The sequence below is a fragment of the Dendrobates tinctorius genome, unplaced genomic scaffold (assembly GCF_039654945.1).
Source record: "Dendrobates tinctorius isolate UK_male_01 unplaced genomic scaffold, ASM3965494v1 ptg000230l, whole genome shotgun sequence".
In the NCBI taxonomy this organism is placed as follows: domain Eukaryota; kingdom Metazoa; phylum Chordata; class Amphibia; order Anura; family Dendrobatidae; genus Dendrobates; species Dendrobates tinctorius.
The window spans coordinates 12287976-12301180 of NW_027361897.1; the positions used below are offsets into that span (position 1 = coordinate 12287976).

Below are 13205 nucleotides of genomic sequence, written 5' to 3' on the forward strand. Positions count from 1 at the left end.
TTCTGCCCAGAATCGTGGATGGCCCATAACTTTCTGCCCGAAGCTCTGAATGGGTCGGTGGTGCCGACAATGGGTTCTGCTGTATTTTGTCTGTGCATAGAGACTAAATATGCCTACCATATGTACTTCCTGTTAGCTATGCTTTATAACTCCTTAATGCAGGGTTCTGGAGGTGGCTAAATAATATGGGCGTGTGGGGAAAGGAATGCTGATTCTGATAATGTGCTTGGCTAGTCTCAGAGATATTGCATTCTGTTATTATAGGTCATTTTCAGATTCTGTACCTCAGAGCCTGCTGTGACTTGTTGCACCTGCTGTCTCCATGTGCTTCAGTTAGTTTGCCTGTAGCTGCAGGAGCTCACACCTTGGTGCTAATTGGTGGGGACCAAGCTTCAAAGAACTTGTTCCTTGGTTTTTAATTAAAGATAAACATTGCATTGATTTTTATGGCTTGGGGGAATGCCAAGGTGGGGGCACATTCCAGGAGGGACATCTCCGTGGTCCCTCACACAAACATTTTAAAAAGCAAGTAAAACCATGTGGGTCCAATCTACTATCCCATAGTAAGTGCTGCTGGTGCGGTGAAATACACGTCCACAAAGAATAATATTTCAGGGCCCAAGTAGCGATGTTCATTACCATAATGTATTGATACAGGAAAGATATATGTCTTTGTACCGTGTTAGTGAGTAGATAGAAGAATATTCCTCAGATGTTGTATTAGCCTAGCCTGATGATGAGACCTGCGTAGTCTCGAAGGCTTGCAATTTGTTACCATCTTTTCAGTTAGCCATTAAAAGGTATCAACCACTGAGGGCTCCCAGTTCATAATGTATTGAGCATTTTAAACCTAGACGTTATTCACAAAACATTATAACATGTAGATGTGAATACGAAGTAACATTTTTTAACCTAAATACTGTTTTAGCACCAAATTTAAAATTTCCGTAAGGGATAATAGGTGAAAATGGACCCCGTAGTTTGTTATGCAATTTTTACCGAATGTGGCAGTACTCCATATGTAGCTGTACACTACTGTTTGAGCACACGGCAGGGATCGGATGGGAAGGAGCACTACTTGGCTTTTAGAACACAGATTCCATTTGAATAGATTGTGGGCGCTATTAGCCCCTGAGGTGCTAAAACAGCAGCATCCCCACCAGGTGACCCCATATCGCAAACTTCACTGCTTAAGGATTTCAGGTGGGGGTAGAGTGAGTATTTTAAACCCACATGTGGCTTTGTAGTGGTACAAATGTAATTTTTGTATTTGCTGCAAATTTGTCAGGTACACAAGGGTTAATAGGTGAAACCAGACCCCACAATTTATCGCTCAATTTCTCCTGAACGCGGTGCTGTCACATGTGTTGTCAGAAATTACTGTTAGGCCACACATCAGGACTGCAAAGGAAGGAGCTCTATTTGGCTTTTGTAGCACAGATTTTGCTAGATTAGTTTGTGGGCAACATTTGTGGAACCCCTAAGATGCCAAACAGCAGAAAAACCCTAAAAGTGACCCCATTGTAGAAATTGCACCTCTCAATGAATTCATCTAGGGCTACAATTACTACTTTTTTAACCTCCATGCCAGGCTTTTTTTCTGGAGAATTACAAATCTGCCAGTTTAGTGTCCATACAGTACATTGTGTCCCCATATAGTGTAGAGCCCCGATATATTGTAGCCCCCTTATACATTATGCCCAGCTTGTACTTCTGGAGACACACACGTGTAAATTGTTAATTGGGCTCTCCCTGCTACCAATGACGCCAAACTTGTGGCCGTTTACTGTGGCTTAGGCACAGTGGACTCAGAAGGAGGGGGCATTTGGATTTCACTATTTTATTTGAGGGAATATTGGAGACATGGCACTTTTCCAGAGTCCTTTTTCTACCAATAACGCGGATGCTCCCTATATTTCTAGCAACAGATAACAGACCTGAGTAGGGGCTGGTTTTGTGAGGAGTAAATTAGGGTTTTTATTTTTGACATTTTCGGGTACATAATATATTTCAATCGCTTTCAGGATAAGGCTGGGATAACATTCTTGTGTTCTACGCCGTGCACTTACGTTTGGGGTTTCCGTGTAAATTCCACAAAAATTCAATTCAGACAAAACTCCCAATGGAACCACTCATTTCTCACTGATCACTCACTAAGTGGAACAGGCTTCCACAAAAGGTGGTGAGTAGAGATGGGCGAACCGGAGCAGAAATGTTCGGCGTTTATACCAAACAGTCACTGTTCGAGCCTGAACGCCGTACACGGACTTTCTGCTGAAGTCTGGAGCAGAGTTTGGGGTAAGGAGAGAGGTATTTTTTCTTTTCTTGGCAGGTTGGGTTTCTGCTATATTCAATGGGGTTTGGGTTCTGGTGGAAGTATAAGGAGGTGGCGGGGAACCTCGTGTGCCTTCTCTCTCCTGGACGCTGTTAGCACGGTTACATGCGGCACCGCATTGTTATTGATGTGATATGTAATGTAATGTTTATACATTGTAATGTCATGTACTGTTACAGGATTAGGGCTAGAATAGGATCTTAGATAGTATAGGACCATTGTGGGGTAGAATAGTGGGGGATGGGCAAATAGGCAGCACAGGGGTTAACTAAATGGGAGGACCAGCACAGAGCATGGAAGTATAGTCAGGATACTTCCTGATTAGAGTCAGAAGCTCGAGCAGCCTGCCCAAGGGCAGGGTGCATGCAGTGCAGGAGACAATACAGGTCATGGGGATAAAGCTGCGGATGGCAGTAAGGGGACCCAGGCTGAAGAGAAGTGCAGTCAAGCACCAGCTCAGCAGGACAATCCTCAGGAAGGATCCAGGTTTTATGACTGGGGCGGGAGTCCCGGCACCTTTTCCGATTGGAACCGAACGAGGGGCTGACAGGGAGCTGGTGACGCAGTAAGTACAGATGGGACATGGATTGTCCACAGAGATGGCAGGGATTGCTGGGAGAGCAGAAAGAGGGGATACAGAAAGAAAGGAGTCTGCCCGGGAGGCAGGGAAGGTGCAGGATATGCAGCTATGTGTGAATTGTGCTGCCAAAGAGATGAATGCCCATATTATCAGTAAAGTTGAACGGTTTGAAAAGGACTGTGATTCTGCAGTGTTTTATGGAACCTGGAAACACGAAGCTGGAGTGACAGAGACAGAGGGGACTCTAGCAACTGAAGTGAGTACTCTGCTGCACACATCACACACACAACAGAAAGGACTTTGTATTTCATATGTAGGGTGCCAGGGTGTGGGAACTCTACAGCTCGTTGCCACAACTACCACCCTGGCCACCTTACAGAAGTTTGGGTACTGTTCTGATACCTGAACTGAACTTTGTAAAATGTTTGGGTCAGATACCAGAAGCCAAACTTCAACCGGTCCGCCCATCCATTGTGGTGAGTTCTTCTTCCATGGAAGTCTTCAGAGGCTGGACAGACTTCTGTCTGAGATGATTTAGTGACTCCTGCATTGAACAGGGGGTTGGGCGCAATGACCCTGGAGGTCCCTTTCTACTGTAACATTCTATGGTTCTGTGATTCTATAACTTTAATGAGTCAGATGGAGACAATTTGGTGTCCATTTGGCAACTGTTACGGTGGTATCCATCTTTTTAGATGTGTACTGAATTGTGGTCAACCACACTTGTGTACTAAAAAGATGCGTAAAATAATGGAACACCGCCGGAACAGAGAGCAGAGTCATAAGTGAGTGGTTCCGTTGTGGCTTTGTCTGAATTGCGGTTTGTGGGATTCACACAGAAATCCTGATGTAAGCGATCAGCAGTGAGCACAGGATAAATGTGAACCGAGCCTTGTTCTGATTTTTTGGGATGTGGAATGAACACAGCAGTGCAAGAATAGTTCTTATTTTTGCGTGGTTCACCGTGTCGTATTAGTGATTAGAGAACTTTATTCTTCGGGACGGTGCAATTACAGTGATACCAGATTTATATTGTTTTAATGTTTTGCTGCTATCACACAATAAAAATGCATTTAAAAAAAAAAGTCATTTGATCGTCATATTCTGAGAGCTGCATCTTTTTTATTGATTGACGAACAGAGCTGTATGAGGGCTTGTTTTATTTTTTGCATGACGATTTGGAGATTTTTTTATACCATTTTGGGGCACATAAAGTTATGTGATTGCTTTTTATTCAGATTTTTCAGACACTGAATGAACAAAACCCTGCAATTCAGTAATTGTTTTTATCTTTTTTTGCGCCATTCACCCTGCGGTAAAAGTGATAAGACCAATTTATTCGACGGTTGGTACGATTACAGCGATACCAGATTGGTTTTTTTATTCTTTAATGCTTTTACATACTAAAAACAATATTTTACAAAAATGAATTTGTTTTTGCATCACCACATTCAGAGAGCTGTAACTTTTTTATTTTTTTTCCCCGAATGAGCCATATTAGGGTTTGTTTTTTGTGGGACGATTTGGAGTTTTTATTTATACAATTTTCTTTGACATTAATTTTTGATCGCTTTTTAGTAAATTTTTGTGTATCAGTATAATGAAAAAGTGTTGGTGTGTTTTTCTTTTTCTTTTTTTTCTACAGTATTCGTCGTACGAAATAAATAGCGTGCCAGTTTCAGGGTGTGTGAACACGTAAGCGTTTTTAAGCGTTTTTACTGGCAAAAGCGCTTTAAAAACGCTTACAAGAAGCATCCCATTCATTTGAATGAATTCCGCACTTATTGTGCATATTGATGCGTTTTTTTCCACACAAAAAACACATCGCGGTAAAAAAACTCAGCATGCTCATTAATTTTGCAGAAAAATCCACATTTCTAACTATATTCTATGAGACTGGGGATGCTGCGGCAAAAACGCGCAAAAATGGCGGCAAAAACACGCGGAAGAAAATGCGCATTTTCTGGGAAGGAGTCCCATATTTTGTCAGGAATTTTCTGCATGCGTGGGTACATAGCCTTATAGATCTGGTCGTTCCGGATGCGGCAACAGCAATTATGTGTGTGTTTTTGTTTATCCTTGTTTCATCACAAACGTTGCATTGTTAGTGGTGAAATGGCTTTCTGTATTTGTTGCGCTTTTTTGTGTTTTTTTTTTTTACTTGTTTACACATTTTATTTCACTTTTCTTCACTTTTTCAGCAATTTCAGTCATTTTTACTCTGAGCGTTGGTCTCATGCATTGCGGTTCTCCTGTACTGCAGTACCAGAGACCTGTCACTGACCATGCCTGTGAGACCTGGCATAGCAGGATCTCACAGGCCATCGTACCCCGGGGTCATCAGATGACCTCAGGGTACCAGGGCAATGGCTATAACAATCACAGGGGGTTGATCATGCCATAGGGGGGTCTTTTTACCACCTTTTAATCACTTAGATACCTCTGTCGCGATTGACAGCTGTATTTAAAAGGTTAATTAGCCCCGATTGACGCTAAAACCATCCGGGGCCGGTACGACAGGGTGTCAGCTGTCATGTACAGCTATCACCAGCGGGAATTTCAGCCACGGGGTGACATTATTCTCTTATTCCGGATCATGAGGGAATAAGTCCCCTTAATGGACGCCAGTTTTATGAGTATCAGCGGTCATTAAGGGGTTAAGCAACAATTCACTATTAACAGTTATGACCCTTATTTTTCAATTATTTTTGCAATTCACCCCCACAGCCAGATCTCAACTTGTGGGCCCCAATCCTGATTGACGACAACCTATTCTTGCCCAATTGGTGCTTGGAGCTTATTATAATTTCTGTTTTTGTTTGTCCAGAGACTTTTCTGACGTCTAGTCACTAGTATAAAAAGGCCAGGATTAGCAATGAGATTACATAGACCTGGGATTAACATAAAATTACCATATTTATCTGTCTCGCTCTCTACTTACTGTCTATTTGCGGGGCCACAATTAGGGCAGTAAAAGTAGTCATATAACCAAGGGGCCACCAATCAAGAAGAAGATAACAGGATGTCAAGGCCATGTGCACACGATGAGGATTTGTTGCGTTTCCGCAGTGGTATTTTTCTGTGCGGAAATGCACCAAAAACGTAAAGGTTTACTAAAGCGAGGTTAATCAATGAGAATCCAGAATTGTTGTGCACATGATGCGGAAAATTCCGGCCTTATTCGCAGCGTTTTATTTTCTGCAGCATGTTAATTCTTTTTGTGGATCTGCAGCTTTTTTCACCCATTGACTTCCATTGAGTCACTCAAATCTGCAGCAAAAGCGTGTAAAAGGTGCAAAAAGGTTTGCGGATTTAGTGCGGATTTCATGCGGATTTCGTGCCAAAAAAACGCAGCAGATTTGTTAAAAGGACATGATGTCAGAAGGGGGAAGAGTTTGTGGGCGGAGAATCTAGAATAGAGCCTATCTTGGTTGAAGCACATCAGCAATGGAGGCTGGACTTGAAAATGACTTATTTTTTTAAAATAATATATCTTTATTTAGCTAACAAATCCACACACAATACCACATACAAATCCCTATGTACCGTATATCCGCATAAAAAACGCATGAAATCTGCACAAAAAACGCTCGGAATTTACACTGCGTTTTCTGCCAAAAGATGCAGAAACTGCGCAGAAATTTCCGCAAGCAAATCCGCAATGTGCGCACATAGCCTAATAGGATGTTATTCCTTACATTATTCCTTTTTTCCAAGTCACCCTCCATCGATGAATTCTGTCTAGCATGGAGGATGGGAGACTTCAAATGGAGATCCTAACTATTACTCTATATGGGATCTAGATATTTTAAATAATGGTTTTAGATGCAAATTGTCCTCACTAACATCAATCCTTGTCCCCATTGGGACTCACAGACTAAATTCCAAATATGCTAATTATGCAAATTGTCTCTTCAGAGAGGAAGAGGACTAGAACTCTAGTGCCACCTATTGGAGATAGCAATCCTAAAAGTCAACGTTGACACTTTAACGAGCCTTGTTACATGACTTAGGATAAAAGCCAAACCAGAATCTCCATTTGCAGACACTGTGTTTCGGGGTACTGCCCCTCATCAGTGCAAAGTGGGAGATCTGGTTTGGCTGTGAGAGAGGCGTCTGACCGATATCCAAGAAGTATCATTTCTCCTTGCGGAGAATGACATGCTAAGCAAGTCGAGGTGAGGAGACTTAAAGCCGCAATGCTCCTCTGGGAAATATGCTAATTATGCAAATTGTCTCTTCAGAGAGGAAGAGGACTAGAAGTCTAGTGCCACCTATTGGAGGTAGCAATCCTAAAAGTCAATGTTGACCCTTTAACGAGCCTAGTTACATGAGTTAGGATAACAGCTAAGCCAGAATCTCCATTTGCAGACGCTGTGTTTCGGGGTACTGCCCCTCATCAGTGCAAAGTGGGAGATCTGGTTTGGCTGTGAGAGAGGCGTCTGACCGATATCCAAGAAGTATCATTTCTCCTTGCGGAGAATGACATGCTAAGCAAGTCGTTCTCCGCAAGGAGAAATGATACTTCTTGGATATAAATTCCAAATAAACACATATATTTTTGATACTGTGGAGGAAAGCTGAATTCCTGGGGGAAACCCCACAGAATACAAAGAGCATACAAACTCCGTGCACATGTTGAATTCGGTCATGTTTTACCCCAGGACCCGAGAAGTGTCAACCACAACTTTAGTAATGATATTAATCAACCAAACTTGGTGCATGGAGCAGCACAACACACTACCCTCTGTAGAAACCAGACCACCTATATCAGAACATGACTGGGAGACTTCACTACCTGTACCTAATCCATACAGTTGAAAGGTTTTCTCATATCCACATGCCATATACTAGGTACCAGTCCTTTAAAAAATGTTCAGAATATGATGTTGGCATAAGTGGAATAATATGGGGTCTTAAATCAATCACCAGTATAAATCACACTTAATAAACAGTCGGGGGCAAAAGAGTTGGCACCCTTGAAATTGTTCCAGACAATGAAGTATTTCTCCCAGAAAATTATTGCAGTTGCACATTTTTGGTTAGACACATTGTAAGGTAGCGCTTGTCATTAAAGTAGGGGATACTTGCTAAGCAGCCGATAAATCAGGTCCGGCACAGGTTTCTCAACATAACTCAGTCCATTCAGTTTATTATGCAGCATAAACCATCAATAGCAACAGAAAGTTCATATCAAAAACAGCATAGCGTCCATGACAGAGCTCCACTCTGTTAACCCTGTGGTCACACAGGCTTTGTTATTTATGGTACACAGGCTCTCTAGCCTCACAGTTATTTCCCCTGTCCGGGTTACCTCATAGCTGCTTCTCAGTCCTGACGTTCATTCCCTCTCCTGGGAATTCTCAGACATGTGCAGCCATGCTATACACGTGCACTCAGGAAGACAGCCACATCTTCCTCAGCACAGTCGGTCTGACAAAACCTTACAAACGGACCAACCGGGTCTAAGCATTCACTCATATGACCTACCCTGGCCACCTTATATGGTCCGTAGCCACGCCCACCGGATCACATGGCTATGACCTCATCACAGGTCCTACAACCATTCACACACATATACTTTTCTATAGCGTTCTAGACACACGCCCCTAGGTGGGTTTGTAGGAGATTGATCCCACCCGTCTCACCAATCACCTGATGGCTTCTCCCTAACACATTGGAACGAAACATCAGCACATAATCAAGCCTTCATCCCAAGGCCACCCACCTTGGGATACATAACAGTCATTTAGGACCCTGCTCCTGTTACCACTCTGGACATGTCTATCCGTCCATTCTGGGACACCCACACAGCGCCCCCTAGCGGACACAGTGGTCACTACACCACATACCTCCCCCCTCTGTTCAAGCTTGTGGGGTTGAACACACGACATCACCCAGGGATCTCGAGACTGGGCACCCATGTCACCTTGCCCAACAGGTCGAGAGAACCGTCTCCGTCTGATTTGTCTGTCATATGGCCTCATCTCTACATTAGGCCTCCCCCGCCCCCAGCGGTCAGAATATCGGTCTTGGGCTTTGGCCCTCCAGTCACAGTCTGTCTGCGTCATCAGACACTGTTTAGTCACCACACTTCTACAGTGCGCCCCGTCAACTTATTTTCTGTCTATGCATCTTGTAACAAATGGTACATCACCACGTCTAAGTTTGCTTTTCAATGCATTAACCTCATGGTTCATTGCATCTGCTGTCTCTGTAGCATCCTCCAGTTCACGCTGTAATTTACGGTGCAACGCATTGGCACGTTGAGCCTCTTCTCCGCTTCTTCCACCTGGCGCTTTAGCTGTTTCAGCCGAACATTATTTTTCTCCGCCTGGTCTTTGTACTGCTCAGAATTACGCCTTTCATCGTGACCCCATGTTTACAGCGAACCTGGACCATTTTCTCAGTCAGACAGAAAATGAAAGGAGTTCCTGTCAGAGTCACCTGACTCTTTGGGTCCAACCGTCCAGAGACTCCTTCTCGGAGCAACATCACGGTACACACCTGCGGCCCGTCGTTCTCTGGAAAGAATGTGCCACATTCCGAAAAAGTCATACACGAACACTGCTGTTCCCCAGACCTGTTCACTGAGGTACCCAGTGCTGCCCTTTTCTGGACCACCCCGATTTGGGTCTCCTCCCCCCTCTGGGACTCCACCCCTTTTTGGGTTACCACCCTGATTTGGGTCACCGCCCCCTCTGGGACTCCAACCCTTTTTGGGTCACCACCCCGATTTGGGTCACCGCCCTCCTCTGGGACTCCACCCCTTTTTGGGTTACCACCCCCGATTTGGGTCACCACCCCCTTTCAGGATTTCCCCATGTCCTTTCTACAGGTCTCCTTAGACCAAAGTTCACACAGAACAGTTTGTCTCTTGGGCCCGTACTGGCCCTTTAAGTACGATACCACACAAGTTCTTGCTGGCACCACCACAGCTCCTGCTGTCACCAATCTCCGACACCTCTGGCTGCCGCTCACACACAGCTGCTGGTGTCACCTTTGTAACCCCGCCGAGTTACAGCAAGCCGCTTGTCACCTTCGTAACCCCACCGAGTTACAGCAAGCCGCTTGTCACCTTCGTAACCCCGCCAAGTTACAGCAAGCCGCTTGTCACCTTCTTGACCCCACCGAGCCACCGCAAGCTGACTTGAAAAGGAAAAGAAATAAAAACAAACTCAACACAAAACTCACGTGTCCTGTCTGTGTGCTATTCAGAACGTCCGTCTCCTCCTGGACCGTCCAACACACAGTGCACCGGGTGCTATTCAGGGAGTCGACCTTCCTCCCAGGGTTTCCCAACACACCGGCCTCACCAGGTCCAGGGGCTCAGCAGGTGCTATTCAGGACATCCATCTCCGCCTGAGACTGTCCTACACTCACGCCTCACCAGGTCCAAGGTTACAGCACATGCTCCAGGGATCCGATTCTTCTCCCAGAACCTTCCAACACTGACCCTCCAGGACCTTGCAAACTGAACCCTCCAGGTACACAGTCTTTCTCACTGACCCCGGTCAGTAAACACAGACTCCTGTCTGTTACCTGTGTCGGCCACACAGGTTCTTGGGTACCTCTTATCCACAGAGGCACCCTATAGCAAACCACAGTCTCTTTCTCTGACCCCGGTCAGTATACCACACGGTTTTCACACCCGTCACCTGCCGGCCATGCAGGTTCTCGGACCCCTCTACCACAGAGGTGTCCTATAAATCTCTTCCACTGACCCCGGTCAGTACATCACACGGTTTTCAAGACCGTCCACCCTCCTGGCTCAGCGTTGCCAGCACTGCAACATGTGCTTTTGGAAACCGTTGCCCTTAGCAACCGAATTTTGCAGACCTCGTCCTTTTCCCCCAGCAACAAGGCTACAACACTGCCCTTTGCATTCTCCGCCAATTGTAAGGTAGCACTTGTCATTAAGGTAGGGGATACTTGCTAGGCAGCCGATAAATCAGGTCCGGCACAGGTTTCTCAACATAACTCAGTCCATTCGGTTTATTATGCAGCATAAACCATCAACAGCAACAGAAAGTTCATATCAAAAACAGCATAGTGTCCATGACAGAGCTCCACTCTGTTAACCCTGTGGTCACACAGGCTTTGTTATCTCCGGTACACAGGCTCTCTAGCCTCACAGTTATTTCCCCTGTCCGGGTTACCTCATAGCTGTCATGCCGCGCTCACCAGGAGGCGGGGCTTCGATCCCGAGTCACTCCCTCCGGTAAGGCGGTCCCTCGGGGCTTCCGTCGGGTGCGTACGCGTAGCTCTCGTCCTCGGGGCTCCTCCTCCATGTCACGTTTGCGCTTGCGCGCTCCTGTCAGTGCTGTCTCCAGGTCAGTCTCCTCTATGGTAATGGAGGACTTGACCCAGAAGCTGTAGTGGTCATGTGCTTTCTGGCTAGGATCTGACCCGGAACCTGTCATGGTCATGTGCTATATCAGGCTGTTCTCCCCTATGGGAGGTGCCTGATTATTGTTGTGCTTCCTGGCTGGGTCTGCTTAGTCCCAGCCAGGCCGTGCGCTGTTCTCAGGTCCTCTGCTCTGTCTGGTATTCTATTGTGCTTCTAACACTTGCTCTGAACTTTCACGCTGCTTCATGCTCAGTAGTGCCTCTTGGCACACTCTAGTATCCTGTCCTCTATCCCTTGCTCTGTCGTACTTCCTGGTACTCTCTGTCCCTGTGCTCTGTAACACCTCCTGGCACGACTGCTACTCCATTCAGTACTCTGTCGTGCTCCTGGCACGCGTCCTGCTTTGTTTACCTCCGGACGTATTACTCACTATACGCCATATCTGTAGTTTGCGCACTTCCATGTACACTCTTTGTGTTCCTGGTACCCAGTTCCGATATACTCATTCGTGTCTCCTGTGAGCCGCCCCACTTGGTACCAGCTGTCGCGGTTCTGACCTCTGCGGTCCTGCCCCTAACGATCCCTGTTTTTTTGTGTTGTTCCAATACACACAAAGAGAATAAACGTGTATAACAAAACATGTATAATTGCAATCATTTTCTGGGAGAAATACTTCATCTTCTGGAACAATTTCAATGGTGCCAACACTTTTGACCAATACTGTATACTCAGGAGCCCAATCCATGGGCCAGTATAAAGAGCTGCTCCATAATCATCTGAATGGCCAGCATGTGATACTACAATTCTATATAACTTGCCGTTGCTTTTCTCCAGTAAATTTAAACTGATGAGTTAGGAGGAGTCCATGAATTCGATTGCACGATACACCAACTCCCCTGTGAAAAGGGGATCTCTGGGGTGAGATACCTTTTTTTAAAGAATAACTTAACTTTTAGCTAACTTTCAATATGTTATAGCCTCTATTCAGTACTGTTGATCAATAAAGGTCTGGATTCTAAAACCCCCGCACATCGTTTAAACTAAGTGGCAGAGTAACTCAGCAGAACACTGCATGGACTCACAAACTTCCTATTGAGTCCGTACACTGATTTGCTTGGACTCGGGCATAAGCGAAGTGCTTCTGCTCTTTGGTTTGAGCAATCGGTTGGAGGCTCAGGAGCCGGGAATTCACCAATCATTAGTACTGGAAGGAGGTTACAACTTAGTGAAAAATTAAGTTAAACGTTTACGTAACTCACCTAGGAATAAAACTTAACATAATGAATCATGAATTAGTGGTTTTCCTTTATAGCATCAGAGAATTATAATCTACAATTGTCATTTAACGTATTATCTAACCAACTTCGATTGTATCCAAGCCGGCAATCAGCCGGGCATCACGTGGCAGCTGGCATTACTCCGTGGCACACTCACTTGAAATATAAAGCCAGGTCAGTTGCTATGATTGCGACTTCAAACAAATGAATCACATTCTCAAACTGTCTCTTGTTTAGATTCTGGAAAATGTTTAAACTCTGAAAGATAAAAAAAAGTTTGTGTTATCGCAGCTCGGAGGACAAGCAAAGAACAGCACAGCAAAGTCCTAGGAATCCAACCTGAAGCAAATGAAAACTCAGTATTTCCAGAGAAAATCAATGTATTGAATGATGGCAGCTGTCAATATTGAAGCTGAGATGAAGGCCGTGTTCACACTGTCGGTTTCCGTTAGTTTTCACTGCAAAAATATTGCAGTCAGTGGGGTAAATCAAGGACAATACAGTGAAAGAAATCCATGAAGTAAGGTATGATATGAGATACTGCAGGAAATAGTTGACATTTCTTCAATCCTTGATATGTATTATCAAAGTTTACATCGGTTTAAGATTGTGGTATTGATTTAGTATATATGCCTTATTTTCCTGATACAGAGCTCCTGCATC

General features: G+C 44.8%; 1 protein-coding gene across 3 annotated transcripts in view; it reads right to left on the reverse strand.

Moving 5' to 3' along the window:
* PDE6C (phosphodiesterase 6C) overlaps window positions 1-13205 on the reverse strand; it is a 119560-nt gene that overhangs the window by 36086 nt on the left and 70269 nt on the right. For all 3 annotated transcript variants that reach the window (XM_073555832.1, XM_073555833.1, XM_073555834.1), the window contains one exon: window positions 12700-12800. In XM_073555832.1, the coding sequence (XP_073411933.1) occupies window positions 12700-12800 (101 nt within the window). The remainder of the gene's footprint in view (window positions 1-12699; window positions 12801-13205) is intronic.